General features: G+C 43.3%; 1 protein-coding gene across 4 annotated transcripts in view; it reads right to left on the bottom strand.

The window, feature by feature from the left end:
* The window catches only part of FCHO2 (FCH and mu domain containing endocytic adaptor 2), a 93,272-nt gene extending 78,530 nt beyond the window's left edge, over nt 1–14,742 (bottom strand). For all 4 annotated transcript variants that reach the window (XM_042875188.1, XM_042875190.1, XM_042875189.1 and 1 more), the window contains exons 1-2: nt 14,675–14,742; nt 3,090–3,181 (exon numbers count right to left, since the gene is read on the bottom strand). In XM_042875188.1, coding sequence (XP_042731122.1) covers nt 3,090–3,181; nt 14,675–14,707 — 125 coding nt within the window. In that variant the 5' untranslated portion in view covers nt 14,708–14,742. The remainder of the gene's footprint in view (nt 1–3,089; nt 3,182–14,674) is intronic.
* Between the last annotated feature and the right edge of the window lie 2,019 nt (nt 14,743–16,761).

Genomic DNA, 16,761 nt, shown 5'->3' with positions numbered 1-16,761 from the left:
GAATAGAGCAAAGATATTTATCTTTCAGCAGAAATATATCTTGCACCATCCAAGATTTAGAAGCAGTGAGCAGATTGCCTGCCGCACAGTTCACTCTGTCAGACATACTTCTGAACCACATCAAAAGCAGTGACTGTTAATTACATAAGTCTTTCCCATTCACATTTTCAGAATATTTGGTCAAAAGGCAGTAAAGAATTGTCCAAAGATCCAACTGACCCAGTCTTTAACAACTTCATCACTAATAAATACTCAAAAGGAAAAATGAAACCATGAAACAACAGTGTTGAAAAGTGAATTAGTAAAGATAAACTAAACACAGCCTAGAAAAATTATCTAATCCTAGCAAGCCTGGAGTTGCATTTGTAATGATGAGTGAAGTGCCCACATGGATGAAGTCCAAGAGCCACACGGGTCTTAGCAGTTTCCAGTGTGTCTCACCAGGTCCAGGAACCAGCAAAGGTGGAAACATTTTGTTCCTAGGAATGTACAGGGTTTTAACAGCAGATACAGTAAATACACATTCTTTGAAATGAGCACATTTCTAACATGTTTACAACAGTCAGCTACTTAAGTTATTATAAGTATCATCAGTAATTCACAATCTGTGAATTACCCAGGAATTTTCAGTTTTCATACTCCTGTCTCTCCACATTTGAATAAAACTGGCTAACATGTTCAAAAGGAGGGACAGAGTACAAACGTATAAGTTCAGTTTTCATAGGGAAGAGCCCAGAAAATCAGGTGCAAGCAAGGCATAAAAACACTACGTGCAGAAGGCACCTAATGACTCTTGCCCATCTGTCTTCATATTTTTAGCAGAAAAGATAACAGCGAAGCAATACTCTATATTCTGCAGAGGAAGGGAGGGAATAGATAATTCTATGCAAAATCTCTTAACTACTTTGCAACAAAGAAAGACACAGAATATAAGCAAGGTAAGAAGTTTAGAAAGAAAAGAATGATTTTTAGTAAATTCACAGGAAAAACATTTCACATAGGTAGACTGAAGATGTCACAAATTTCAGTTTCAGGCTCTCTAAACATTTAATACTAAGCATCAGCAGACAATGGAAGAGCAACTGACATCATCTACCTGCACTTGTGCAAAGCTTTTAACATTGTCCTGCATGACATCCTGGTAGCTAGATCAAACGGATTTCAGTGAATAGACCACTTGCTGGAAAAGGAATTGGCTGGATGGTTAAACTCAGAGAGTTGTGGTCAGTGGCTCAAGGTCCAAGTGAAGACCGGTGACAAGTGGTGCTCCTCGGGGATACTTTTCAATATCCTTTGTGACATTGAGTGCACACTCAGCAAGTCTGCAGATGACACCAAGCTGAATGGTACAGGTGACACACTAGGGAGAAGGGATGTCATCCAGAGTGATCTGGACAGGCTTGAGAGGAGGGCCCATGCCAACCTCATTAAGTTCAACAACACCAAGTGCGAGGTCCTGCACCTATGTTGGGGTACTCTCAAGCACAAATCCAGTTTGGGTGGGAAATGGCTTGAGAGCAGATCTGAGGAGAAGGATTTGGAGGTGTTGGTTGATGAAAAATGTAACATGAGCCAGAAACGTGCTCCTACAGCCCATAAAGCCAATTGTATCCTGGGCTGCATCAAGAGAAGTGTGACCAACAGGTTGAGGGAGGTGATTCTGCCCCTCTACTATGCAGTGAGACCCCACCTGGAGCACTGTGTCCAGCTCTGGGGCCCACAGTACCAGAAGAGGACATGGAGCTGTTGGAACAGGTCCCGAGGAAGACCACGAAGATGATCAGAAGGCTGGAGCACCTCCCCTACGAGGACAGACTGAGAGAGCCGGTGTTCTTCAGCCTGGAGAAGAGAAAGTTCTGGGAGACCTCATAACAGCCTTCCAGTACCTGAAGGGAGCCTACAGGAAAGCTGGGGAGGGACTCTTCATAAGGGTATGCTGTAGCAGGACAAGGAGAAATGGCCTTAAAATGGAAGAGGGTAGGTATAGACCAGTTATCAAAAAGAAATTCTTTATCGTGAGGGTAGTGAGACACTGGAACAGGCTACCCAGTGAGGCTGTGGATGCCCCATCACTGGAAGCATTAAAGGCCAGGCTGGATGAGGCTCTGAGCAACCTGGTCTATAGAGGTGTCCCAGCCTATAGCAGCAGGTTAGAACTAGCTGATCTTAAAGGTCTGTTCCAACCTAGACCATTCTATGATGATTCTATGATTAGCACAGTTTGACATCTCTCTAAAGTAAGGCTGCACCACAATCCTGGCTTTATAATGTATTTTCTGAATGAAAAGGTTCTCAACACACAAAATTCCTTGGTTTGTGTACAGCTTTGGTCAGGAGCTTCACAAAAGGCCTTGGAAGTTCACTGGTTTCTTCTTAGCAGAAAGTCTTTTGTCATTTTCTCCACAACTCACTGTGAAACTATGCAAATAAGATTGTCACTAAGTACCTGCCAGATGCACAGTGGTGACATTTCTTTGCAGTCATTTCAGGCATAAATTGGAATTTTGATGACAAATTGCAGAAAACAAAGGATGTATTTTGGACAGCTCTTACTGCAAGAAACCTTTACTAAAAGAAGTTCTCAGCTAGCCTCTTACAAGATTTTTCCACATGCCATCTGGTGTCAGTAACTGAATAAGACAACATTTGGAACCAGACAGATCCTCCAGAATGGAAATTTTTGTATCCTAAGTAGCAGTCATTAGTCTTCTTTGTAAAATAAGACTGAAAACAGCATTAGCTCATCTGTTTAGGAAGTTGTCACATGGGCAGATTTCATTCCTGTCCCTTCTGTCCCATAAAGAAGAATCTGTTTTATTTTCTGCATATATTTTCTTATAATAATATATTACCGCTTCGAAGAAAAAAACAAAAAGGAAGGAAGGAGAAGGGAAGGGAAAGAGGAAGGGGAATAGAATTTACTTTCTTAGCACTGTAATCCTGAAAGGACAATTTTTTAAGATCATACCGGCAATTGCCAAAAATCTAGTTCTAATATCCACGGTCAAAAACAACAGGTAATGACAAACTGAATTGAAAGCCACAAACCACATAATAAAGACCCAGAATCAGCAAGGATGAATACCTACCTTTCTCTAATAAAGTCTGCTAATTCTTTTGTTGACAAATGTCCATGCTTCATGTTATGATAGAGAACGTCAAAGCCATTGTTCCTTTCCCCCTGAAGATTAATAAAAAGAAAGCAGAACCATGAATCATAAAATGCTAAAGCAATCACAGAATGTAAGCATAGAACCTATGTATTTTAACAACTCGGCATGTTCATTAACAGAATGATTTCTGAATGATTTCTAACAGTTCAGCTTCTTACCAACTGTTGTTAGTTCTTTTCAATCCCTCACATGTAAAATGAACAAAATTAACCTCAGCAGCCTCTACAACCTTTCTAGTGACAACTCTTTTATCCAGTATTTCTCGGCTATATTCAGAGCCTTTCTCTATTTCCAGAGGTCTTGTATTCTTTTGACTCCCATCTTCTCAAACGCATACTTGACACTGTGCACCCTCTTCATTCTCCCGTATCTGCATTATTTTCACAAGAACTAGAATTCAGACTTCGGGATCACACGGTATTCCACCTATTTAATTCTGCACACATTGTAGGTTTTTGTTCGTTTTGTAAAAATGAGTAAAAATAACAAATTTCTTCAATTTTAGGGATATCTTCTCTTTGCCTTAAGCTTAGTTGTAAAATTTAAATTATTTTCCACTCAATAAGACATATCTCACTGTTAGAACTGAGACACTGCCCTGAACACTGATTAGTAAACTGAGCCAGCTTTTCGCCTTTGGCACTAAGTGAACTTCCCCTGAGCAGGAGAAAGCAACAATAGGAATTAAAAGGAAGGCGAGGCAAGGCATGGTAAAATAGCACAGAAACTATAAGACTTTTCCTGTCAACTATCCATTCCCCTCCTCCCTCCCAAATGCCTCAGATCCATATCACTGCTGCTAAAAACACAGTAGTATGCCCTTGGGAATGCTGCGTGCATGTTTAGAGTGGAATGGAAAGAAGGATTGAAGTAAAATCCTGGACTTTTCTCAACAGAAGCTCTATATTTCCAGTAAAGGGAGCCCATGATCTGGTCATAAATCTCTCCCATCTTTTCTGTACTTTCTGTTCAGAAACAAAATCAGTACAGTCTTAAGACCAGGGAAGTTATGCAGCTGAAAAATAAAGCTGGCAACTAAAAATAAAGGTCGGTGATGCAGATCATGAGGAGGATGTGATCAGCTGCGCTGTCACAGAAAAAGTAGGAGTGAGAAGGCAGCAGTGGGGAGCAGGCAGCCTGAGCAAGTGGCAGCAGCCGCAGGCAGACGGAGGAGCCTTGCAACAGCAGGCCCACGTCTGAGCAGCCTCAATGGCACCGGATCACACATCAATCTTATCATTAACACAGCAGGTTCTCGTAAAGGACACCAAACATTTACACAGATTCACAGTCAACAAATGACTGAAAGGTAATTTCGTTCAGATTACTAGTTGGGATTTTTTGCTTACTTCTTCCAAGCACTGGGGGAAACAAGCAAAAGCCAAGGAAGCAACAAGAATAAACACGTACAAAATGACTGCTCCTAAGGCTTCAGTAAACTGTAACCTGAAAATGTTCATCAAAATGCAGATCAGTTTAGCATAAAACCAATTAGAGAAGTCTCTGAAAAGTGCAAGCAGAAGAGAGAACTCAAAAAATATAACCAACTTTAACAGCCATGTACAGAGTGTCTTTTTTTAAGTTAGAAAAATAAAAGGTCAGGAACAGCAGCTAGTAGGAAATGAGACATTTTTGAAAATGTGCTCTTCAAGTACCAGCCTAATCACAGCAATTTATTAAACTGTTTGGAGTAACTAATGGTAAGAGATAAAGCGCTACACAAACAGATTTTTAAACACCTTGTGCTTGTGGAACGCAACTAAGAACTGAAAACAAGCTAATTAGTTTTGAGGAAGCCAGATACCCGCACCTGCAAGAAGTAAACAGTTTCACCCTTATCTAACTACATTTTCTTGCAGTTTGAAGCTCAGAAGAATTCTGATTACTGGCACAGTAATATGTACTTTATTAGCTTAGAGCATTTACAAAACCTAAATCCCAACGAACGCCATCACATTACAAAAATACTGGAATACCTCTGTAATTAAGATCTTGTCGATATTTCCAATTAGAAACAAAACAAAATTCTAATTTAACAGTTATAATGCTAAACTTGAAGGTAAGCATTTATGAATAAGTACTAAGCACATTCTCCAGAAGACATCATGCAGGAATTCGTCCATGATGGCATGTTTTCTCTTTCCTTTTAATGCCTTCCTCCTACCTAAACCAACAAATTGAACAAAAGGTGCTGCACAGACTGCTGCTTAACATTTAAGTACGGCTGTTCACAATGTTTTTCATCTTTCCTATACTGCAGCTCCATAAATTTCCTGTGAGTTTAGAAATACAGGAAGGGTAGCACAGCCATGACCCTACCTTTGGCTGCAGCTTTCCTGAGTGCTGACAATCTATCAAAAATAAAACTGTGCAACCTTTGCAGAATTGCATGATCCAGAATAACCAATTCCCATCAGGAACTTGCTCCCTAAGTATAAATAAAGCTTAAACTACAGACGCGAGGAAACTCGTTTTTCCACTTAAATAAAGGTTTCTAATCAGTCCTCATTCAGTTCCTGCTCTCATGATGAATAGTTGACAGCACAACAGAAAACAGCAATAGTTTCCTAAATTAAAAAAAAAAAAGCCACATCTTTTATGCATTATAAATAGTCATCAGAGGCTAAGAGTCTATATGAAAAGTTTACTATCGTTTAAAAGAAGCAGCAAGTCCAAAGCAGGCTCTGTGGAGGACTAGGTCCTATGTGGTTTAAGTCAAACACAGCAAAAGATGTTTCCACTTGCAAATACAGGCGCAGCAAGTCTTACCAATATCAGGCTCCACCTATAAGCACAAACACCTAGACTTTGAAACTGCTAGATTAATTACAAGTGATATATATATTCAAGACTTCTGAAAGTCAACCTGAAGACAATTCTCTAATTATAATATCTTTTAACTATATCTGCAGACATGCGCTTACCTCTGTGACATAAAGAATGCTATCTCAGTGAATAGAGAAGACACTGTTCTCCTTAGGAAAGCTGTAAGACCTACCCACAACTGCTTCATTTAGTGGCTCTTTTTAAGAACGGAGCCTGAATATTCACGTACTGAGCATTACAGCAAAAGTTCTGTGCTTAGAATGGAGGTGTACGCTGCTGCTAACAGGAAACAAATGTATCTCAGTTAACAAAAATCTAAGGATGTATGCTCCACATGCTTACATGCATACACACATATACATGCCATCAACAGTGTTTCCGCTTTGCTTGCTTTTCCTCAACAACCCGCGCAGATGTTGCATAAAACTGTTATGTATAGCCAATTCTTCTTCATTAAATGTTTCCACCTGCTCCTTCCTGATGCCAACAGTAATAGCTAGGGTCAGTAGAATCCCAGCTTGAACTGTCTTGAAAACAAATAAACGCAACAGACAGCAGAAGGAGTCGTGACCTGCTCAGGAGCAATGACACTCACCCACTGCTAAGACAGACTGTCCATCAAATCAGAGGCAGATTCCTCTACGAGCTAGACCTCAAAAAAAGGGGAAACTCTTTTGTCATGTGCAATATATTTTTTCAGACCATGTGCAAAAGAGTTCCAGATCAGTCTGAAAACTATTCTGAATTTCATTTTGGGAGTAAAATACCATCTGTGGAGAATGACCCCATTGTTTCTCAAAAGAAGATAACCGCAAAACTGCGTAGGACAATGTGAAATCGAAGTGGTCCTCTATTCATACAGACCCCACTTAACTACCCCATTTAATTACCCCATTTAATTAGGTGAAAGTTTACTTCTTTCACCTCCAAGCTAACAGAACTCTCTCCTCAGAAGCTGGTGTTCTTGTTGGTTTCTCATTTTACGCTGCCATAAGAGAGCTCTCTTAGATAGAGCATAGTGTCTCTTCACAGTAAGCTGTAAGAGAAAGCAAGACTCCAAATACAAGGAAACATTTTGCTTAAGCCCATAACGAGGAGTCCACAACTGAGCAATTGTATACAAAGTAAACTGCAGCCACAGAACCCCATGCAAACAACCATTCCATTTCCCTCCACAGAGCGCTATCTGCAACGATTTTCTCGTGGAAATGAAAGTAACCCTGTCAGCAACTGTGAAGTCAGAATTCAGCATTTCCAGGACTTGTGCATAACAGGAAACACATTACAGGAACTCCGTTTTACTAAGCTGCTTGATAGACCTAGAAAAAATCTTAAGAATAAATGATTCACTGCACATACGGATAATCCTGAATTTAAAGTCTTCCTTTCATGAAGTAGCCAGTAATTTCTGAGCCATCTGTAGCAGTGTTTAACTCCCACGTTTCAAATCACATTGTCTAAGTGCAAGCTTTGTCTTCTTTGGACTGGAAGTGTTCAATGTTAATGCGTATAACTGTATCAGTGTAAAAAGCTAATATGCTTTACCGTAACACCCTCTCTTTACCTTATGTAAACAAATGCTTCCCAACTATTCATGCCATAAAGTTTTCATGACTAGTTAGATATTTACTAGTGGTTAAGCCAGTGTGAGAAGTAAGAAGAAGATGGCTGCAAATGCTGCCTTTGTGGCAATACTGAATAGGTAAAACAATAAAAGGCACATGCGGAACTTTTTTGTTTAGATCAAGCTTTAGAAACTTGATAAGACAAGATCGGACAAAGTTTAACTTTTTCAGACTAAGCCCAGAAAGAGAATTAACCGTTTCCACCTGTGCTTTTACAACATCCATTAGCAGTGGCTGAATATGCATAACCATCCTTCAACCCCATTCGAAGTTATAAATGTGATCACATTACTTCAGCACACCGAAGGAATGGAACAAAAAGAAAACCACACTTTTAACTGTAAGTTATTCAAGTCATAATCAACTCATTCCTCTCTTACAGGCAGATTTAAAGAAAGGCTTTGTTTTTTGAGTTTGGGTCTTTAATTTGTTTCAGATTATCTTGAAGCAGGTAATCTCCAAATTAAGTTTCCAAAACCTAGTTTAATCATACAACTGCATATGGTAAACACGATAGATCGATGACATACAATGAATAAATGCTAAATGGGGAAAAAAAAAAAAGACAAGTATAAATAGAATATGAGAAATAGAGTCCTCTGCTTCAACTTCTTGGGTGAAAGTAGGAAAATCCGTATCCTCTGCCTCTTGATTTGGTCATTTCTAGAGAAGCTGATCTGCAACTACTTTTACACTTAGAAGCATGCCCATATTATTCTGCCAGACAGGAATACTGAAAAATCGCACTCCTGAATATAAATCATGCCTAATAGACCTCCCCATACAGATACAACACAAGCGCTTGTAAGTCTTTCTGGAAGAAAAACTTTGTATCAAACTCTCAGAGACACAGCAACAGGCTAAATACTGACTGCAGGCATTCTGTTGTTGATGTTGGGCTGCAGGAAAAGCTCAGTTCTCAATAAAGCATACAGGCTGCCTTGAAAGTAATGCCTCCTATTTATTTCCATGCAAACTACAGATACTAAGAGCACAGTAACACCATCTGATAGAAACATTCTCAGCTACAAAGCTATTTTTCAACACATTCACCACCACTAGCTATGCGTTTTCACCAGCAATGAACAACAGCCAGCGCCCCATCCTCATAAACATCTGCAGCAGCAGAAACCCACTGCTTCGCTGCTGCTATAATGGCACCACTGCTCGGAAAACGTTGTCCTTCATCAACACAAACGGAAGTTAAAAGCAGCCAAACCCAAACTTTATGGTGGGTGTGGTAGGACAGTCCAGCCAAGACTGGCAGTGTGCTCCAGAGCCTTCAAACTGGTGTGAGGCCGGGCATTACTGTGTTGGAAGAAAAAGATACCTTCTTCTCCGGCCTGGCTCTGGAAGTTCAAGCCTTCAGCTTAGTTAGCATTGTGATGCAGTGGTCTGAGCTGGTGGTTTATCTAGGTTCTGGGAAATCCAGAGGGACCAGGCCCTTCCTATCCCAAAGATGGTGCACATCACTTTATCCAGTGAGGACTGCAGCCCGATCTTCTTCTTTGATGGGGAATTCACATGTTGCCACACCATGGACACCATTTTGACTCTGGCTCGTGGCAATGGCACCACATCTAATCACCAGTAATGATAAAATCCAGGAAACTGTCACCATCGTCCTCATATCAGCTCAGTAGGTCCTGACAAAGTTGCCTATGGAGTTCCTATGTGAGCATTCATGGGACACACGTGGCGCAAACTCTGTGGGAAGACAACTTTACCACCATTGTTTCCAACACACTGGAGACAACAGTCGGCTCTGCACACAGCTTCCTTGCCATAACATGCTGATTCATGCAGGTGAACTGATCGAGACGCCCTTCATTCTGTGATGTGACAGCTGTGCACGGCTGTGTGGAACACGACTTGTCTCTCACATTGCTGCAGCCACAGTTGTAACACACCAGCCACACCTGACTGTGCTCACACCCACTGTTTGGTCTCCAGAAACATTCAGCAAACATCAGTAAATGTCAGTGGGTGCCATTTTTTTCTGCATGGAGGAATTCAGTGACACACCTTTGCTTCACACACATTTCCATTTCAGACGCCATCCTGTCAGAGTGCCCCTCTGCTGCCATCTGTTACACACCAACAACACGTACTGGGGCACTGTCAGGAAGGTTCCACCTCTCCAGCCAAACCACCAACATCTGCCTCTGATGGTGTGGGACAACAAAATGAAATAGGCTGCATTACATTTGGAGCACCCTTTATATTTGCTGAAACTACACACAACTTTCACTACTACTATCTAGTAGTCTCAACTGCTAGACATGGCTTCAACAGCTTACAAGATACTCTATTTAGCAATCAATTTACATCTTTTATTGCAACAAAAGAGACTGTCCGATCATTGCTCTAATCCTAAATTGAAAATTCCAAATACTAACAACAAAAAAATCCTGCTCTTCACCCACCAACTTAAATATAAGCTATATGTTATGGTCTGCCCACTTACACTGTTGACTTCATCCACTAATAAAAGAGTAGGACAGAAACAGAGCAACTCCATAAAGCAACCTAATTCCAGGTAATTTTAGTTGCTCTGATAAACTCTTACCTTCTTTTTAGCAGTTACGGCCTGGCACAGTTTGAAATCATTAACATGTTCCACACATTTCACCTAGGCAACTTAGTATACACAAAAATATTCCTCTGATTAATGTGACGGTGTTACACTTCTGAAAGTTAGCTACTGAGCAACCCAGTGCCTGACAGAGCTACGCAGAATCAAGTGCACTGAAACACCCAAAGAGCAGACACCTCGTGTTGATACAGGTGGCCTATCTCCCTCAGTTGGAAGTGCTCTGAGAAGCTTGAACACAAAACCGACCTGGCAATTTCAATTTCATTCTTCTAGTTTCAATAAATCACATGAAGACCAGCTCCAGAGAAGCTCTATGCATATGACAGAGGACACACATTCTTCTATACATCTAGACGATTAAAAATATTTCCGGGACAAAAAGATGGAGAACTCCCAGCACATGCTAAATACGCTATACACAAAGAGGGGGGGAGATTGCACAAATACTGCACAGCCATGCTCCTGAAAACTGAGCACCCAACTGCAGGCCAAGCATAAACACATGAACGGACTGCAGATGGAAGCTCGATGAGTCTCAGTATCAATCACAGCCTGCAGGTGTGTGCAAGAAAATGCATCCTACACTGATCAGAGCAAGAGCCTGCACAAAGCTAAGATTACAGCCCTTGCACGTTGTGAGGAATCTTCCTCACAATCATTTTCAAAAGCTAAAGGCAGCACAACCAACTGAAAAAAGTAACACATGGCGAATGTCAAAGCCAATTTAAACATGCATTTTTACGTCACATAGCTTCCCGAAAATTTAACATGCACAGCATTACACAGAGACAGGCTTCAACTGTACGTAAAGCTTCCATAAGTTTAATCAATTTAAAGCAATTAGTAGATGTGTACGGCTGGCTTACATATGGCTTATTTTGGTTAACCTGAAATGGTTTAATAGTCTTACAATTAATAAGACTACAGTCTGCATCAGGTGATTTAAAAATCAAACTTACGTTGAAGCTTATGCTACACTTCCTACACTGTGTTAATAAAACAGCAATTCAGTTCTAATGAATGCTTTCTATTTTTCTATCTTAGCATAGGAGCTTTCAAAGTGACAAAACCTAGTTATTCATAGTGGAAATACTGCAGGAAAGTGTTCCCTTCAAATTCCTGTTTTGATATAACGCATACTCAGCAGCAAGCACCCAATGTTTTATGACAACATCCTAATTAGGAGTTGGGAATGTTTGGCCATGTGACCTGAATGCCTTAAACTCAGTCATAAGAATCAAAGCCATTTATAGTCCATACTACTCATTTATAATTTCTGATACCACAAACAAACTAGCCCACCCAATCCCCCAAACTGCACCCAACTGACCTGAAAACTGCAGCGGGCAGCACTCTGCAAGCACAACTCTAGCAGCAACAGTACAGCCCTCCAAACCTCACATCCTGAAAATAATCTCCCAATGACCAGCAGACACCTGCAGCCAGCACATGACGTGCCCAAAAACACCCAGAGAAAGTCCATTTTCCTCACATTCTCCACTAAAAAATAAAATTACATCTACTCATCTGCTTTTAAATGTAGTACTCACATGCAGACCTAGAAAGGCTTGAGTTGGAAGGGACCTTAAAGATCACCTAGTTCCAACCCTGTGCTGTGGGCAGAGACGCATAAAGTCCAACGATGATCTTCGAGACCTTTACAGTAAAGAAGTTATAACTTGTTTTATTTAAATGAGCACATTTTTAGCAAGTTCTTAGAAGACAGCAGCTAAATACCGTGCAAAAAACGTACACACACAGCACTCCATTTTTCCAAATAAATAACTTCAGGTTTCCTATGTCTACTCATATCAAAAACTTAAAGATAAGAAACAGAGCCTTCCAAAGCACAAGACCCAGAGCTCCATTTCTACTGTGCCATTTCAGCTGTGAACTGATGACAACAACTCCAAGTAACTAAGGATTTCCCTCCATACTTGGCACTAGCGAGGAGACAACTTGAACACCGTGTTCAGTTTTGGGCCCCTCACTACAACAAGACATTGAGGCCCTGCAGCGTGTTCAGAGAAGGGCAACAAAGCTGGTGAGGGGTCTGGAGCACAAGTCTTATGAGGAGCAACTGAGGGAGCTGGGATTGTTCAGTCTGGAGAAGAGGAGCACCACAGGAGATCTTATTGCTATCTACAACTGCTGAGAGAGGCTGTGGCGAGGTGGGGGCTGGTCTGTTCTCCCATGTAACTAGCAATAGGACTGGAGGAAATGGCCTCAAGTTGTGCCAGGCAAGGTTCAGGTTGGATATTAGGAAAAATTTCTCAGAGTGGTAAAGCATTCCAACAGGCTGCCCCAGGCGTTCAAGAACCATGCAGATGTAGCACTGAGAGACATGGTAGGGATGAGTTGGTGGATGATCTTGGCGGCCTTTTCCAGCCCTAATGACCCTACAATTCCACAGTGTTTTGGATTTATTTCACACCAGTGCTTTAGAAAACATAATATCCCATTACATCAATGACCAAACCAGCAAAACAGAAGTTAAATATTTTGCCTGGTGTTACCTAGAAGGCCAAGGAAAAAGCAAGAAACTGATGACAATTCTTCCAGAATTCAATGCAGAACTCTTTCTATTTATGGATTCTTCTTTGGTGTATTCTGTCACTATGCATCCAGTACAATTTAACATCTTTCTTTCCACATTCACCTTTCCACCATGTCAACATGTCAAAACACACAGAGATCATGCTAAAGATCTTCCAAAATGTTGCAGTAACAATTGTGAACAATAACCCATTCCAAAAAGATAGACAAGACTCATCACTCATCATCCACAAACCTGTATTTATGCTTGTTTCTGACAATAGCAGCACCCTTTGACATTAAAACAAGTGCATATTTAGACACTACTGTATTTTTCTTGAAAGATATTTGGCCGTATCAGCAAGGAAGCAGAAGTCCCCACTCCCTTTTCTTTCTACACAAAACTGCCAACAGCTTCACAAAGATTCCCCAGCCAAGTTTTGCAAGTTCAGGATCCTGCCTACTGTCTTTGCCATCACTGCAAAACAAGCAAGAATACATTTCTTGTCCTGCCTTCTGTCATTTTTCGGAGGGGGGAAAAAACTGTGCCAACAGAAGGAAACCTTCCTTTTTTGACACTGGTTTCTAAACCCACACTAGTGTCTGGCCAGCACTGTAAGGCTGGCAGAGGCTTCACAAGGCAGACAGAGAAGGCAAAACTTCTAGCAGGTGTCACCTGCCTTGTGTTTGTTGGCAGCATGTGCAAAGGTACAAAGAGGAAAGGAATGTATAAGAATGGCACTGTCTTCACTGGCTTAACACACCTGCTTACTGCCAAGGTGAACCATTGCCAATGAAACAGTTAAAAGATTAAAAAAATTCGTAGCATATATTTTACTTCAGTGGGAAGAACAGAACAAAAACACGCGGTTTATTCTCAGGAGGAAATACTGGCTTTCCAAATGAAAAGTTGACTTTTTACATTAACTTGAACATTACTTTTACCCAAGATGAAAATACACCGCATTTGTTTAACACAAATCTCCCACACCAAAACTTCACATCTGACACACTCATGTACCAAGAAGGCACATCATGGATCGCTTTTCTGAATTCTAATATCCTGCACAGAACAAAACTTAAGAGTCAGAATTAAACAACACTGCAAACACAACACAGGGACCAGGCTGCAGCTCTGTTTTATTTCCACGCAGCGTACGCTTTGTGAACTCAGCATTCTCCAAACTCTAAGAACAACCATTGTTCGTGCAGAACCAGATGAATCTACAAGATCTTTTTTAAAATCTTTTTCTTTTTTGTCTCGATAAACGTTTGCTGTTCGGTTTCCCCCAACTGTCAGCAGAGACGCACGGTAAAATCCGACGGGCAGCCGAGCCGCAGCTCCGTCAGCAGGCTGACGGCTCACGGGAACGGCCGCGATGTTTCAGACCCGTTCCACAACGACTTGGGATCGGCCGAGCTCCGAAGGAGTGCTCAGCAACAATCCCGACTCATCGTTTAACGTTTTCTCCGCGCTTTCCCCAGGGAAACGCACTCAGAGCCCTAAGTACATAGACGGAGCGGAGCGACAAACCGTGTCACGCACGGGGCCGCCCGCCGTCCCTCCGGACACGCCGGTACAGAGGCGGACGGAGGCGCGGGCTTTGTCCGGGACCGCCGGCGAGGACGGGACGCCGGAGCCGGGGCCGCCGCCCGGGGTCTCCCGCCAGGCGCCCCCCCGGCCCCGCCCGGCAGCCCCCGAGCGCGGTACGAGGAGGAGCTCGGCAAGGCTCGGCACCGCCCGCCCCGCGCCGCACGCCGGCACCCGCCTCCCCCGCGCCCGGCCCGCTCGCCAGGCCCGACCACCGTCCCCGGGGCAGCCCCGCAGCGCAGCCTGCCGCGGCAGCGGCGGACACCCCGCCCGCCCCCCGGCTCGCCCACTCGCTTCGCCGCGGGAATGGTTCGCGGCGCTTTCCTACCCAGAAGCTCTCCGCGAAGTACGCCATCGTCATCCCGCCGCCGCCGCCCCGGCCGCAGCTCGCCCGGCCCGGCCCCAACCGCCGAGACGCGACGGAGGAAGCAGGCGCCGCCGCCACGCGCCGCCCTTCCCGTCGCGGCGCTCCGCCTCCCTTCGCACGGCAGCACCGCCTCGCCTCGCCTCGCTGCGCACGCGCGTGGGGAGGAGGCGGGCCGAGGAGGCGGGCCGAGGAGGCTTCTGCGCGGGTGCCGCCGGGATCGCGCCCGGGATGGGGCGGTGCGTGGCGCGGGCATGCGCGGAGCGCGGCGGCGGATGAACGTTGTGGCGGTGGGGCTCGCGCGGGGTGAAGCAGCGCCTCGGGGAGTCGTTGGGAGCGTAGCGAAACGCTGCGAGGCTTCGAGCAGGGGCGGTGAGCGCACCCGTGCTGTCAGGCGGCGCGCCTGCGGTGCTCCCACCCGGCTACCTGCGGTCCCGAGGCCTCGCCCGCGTCTTACTGCCGTCTGTCCAAAAATACAGCCGAACGCTGAGCTTGCTTAGGAGTCGGTGCATCCACAACACCGCGGATAGTCTTTTTTTCGAAGTCCTGCTGCAGATTAAAGACCTCCGTCAAATCCAAATGGTTAGGAAAAACATAGTGCAGAAGATTGCAGAAACACAGGCTTTAATTAGGAGGGAGAAAAAATACACAGGGCAAGCAAGACACCTAAATTAGTATCTCTTGTGCCTGTACAAGTGGCTGTAACTCATTCTGCCTTACAAAATTTTTTTTTACTGAGGTAACTGCCCCTGGTAACTGCAATCAGCTTCATACATTGCTCCCTGCAGCTCCACTCAGTGCCTCTCCCTCCAGCAGCATCCTCCTAACTTCAGTACATGCAAAGTTCCTACAGCTGCCAGTGCCAAGACAGAAAACCTCCAGACCCTTTCTGTAGTCAAAACTTGCTCAGAAGTCCCAAGGCTGTTAGTTCTGGACATCTCCATGATAGTTCCAAGCATGTGCACTATGATTCTAAACAAGAAACGTGCTACATTTAAGATAAACCACGTGTCTGCTGATAGCAGTAAGCTGCCTTGATGTTCCCAGCTTAAAGATACGAATGTAGATTTTTTTTTGCACTGTGCATTGCTATCTGTAAAATGTATACTGGGACAAGCAGAGAAGTTAAAGCTGCAAGCTCGGAGCTGAAGGTTTTGATTTTCCATGGAACGTGTCTTCTCACAGAAATACGTACTATGTCATGATGGAAGGGGAATCAGGTTCCCATCTATAGTTTTAAGAAAAGACTTCAACTTCCACGTTTTCAAAGGTATACAATAATTCCTTATGTATTGCTGCAGCAAGATGCAAAGCACCTATCACACAAGCATCAAATCTATCTGTGCTTTTTACAACAAAGTAAAACACAGAATGTTAGACCAAACTTCAAGGCCTCCTGTAGCGTAGGCAGTTATCTCGAAGACCACTTTCATAAGGCTGAAGGTCAGGATCAGTGCTTGTGTTCTTAAGGCACACATTCTCCACAACAAAATTATTTTCTTCATAAGTGAACTTTCTCTTGAACTCCATATACAAGTTACAAAAATGAGCTCTAACAGCAACAAAGAGCTGTTTTCAAAATGTACCAACTTAACTGCAGATCTCGTCTCTTATTGCGCGTTTACAGTAGCATTTCTGAAAAAGTGCTTGCTGAGGCCTGTTAAGCAGACTGCTTGTTTGAACACAAGGCTGGATAAGGAAATCCAAGATTTTTTATTATTTTTCTTAAAGAGCTCCTGGTATTATGTTGTGAACTGAAAAATTAGCTCGTGTGCTACGATGTCAATATCCACAGAATCACAGAATCACCCGGGTTGGAAGGGACCCCAAGGATCATGTAGTTCCAACCCCCCTGCCTAGCAGGGCCACCAAACATACACATTCAGATCAGGTTGCCCAGGACCCCGTCCAACCTGGCCTTAAACACGTCCAAGGACGGGGCATCCACAACCTCCCTGGGCTCTACAGTTTATCAGACAAGTTTCTTGCCTAATACCTAAGCAGCAAGAAAGTTATTAGCAAAAGTAAGCAGTCAGTGTCTTGCAAATTCA

This window comes from Lagopus leucura, unplaced genomic scaffold (genome assembly GCF_019238085.1).
Source record: "Lagopus leucura isolate 7727_CA_CO unplaced genomic scaffold, USGS_WTPT01 Super-Scaffold_100014, whole genome shotgun sequence".
NCBI classification, from domain to species: domain Eukaryota; kingdom Metazoa; phylum Chordata; class Aves; order Galliformes; family Phasianidae; genus Lagopus; species Lagopus leucura.
The sequence above is the reverse complement of the archived record's forward strand: the minus strand, read 5'-3'. Positions and strand labels throughout refer to the sequence as shown.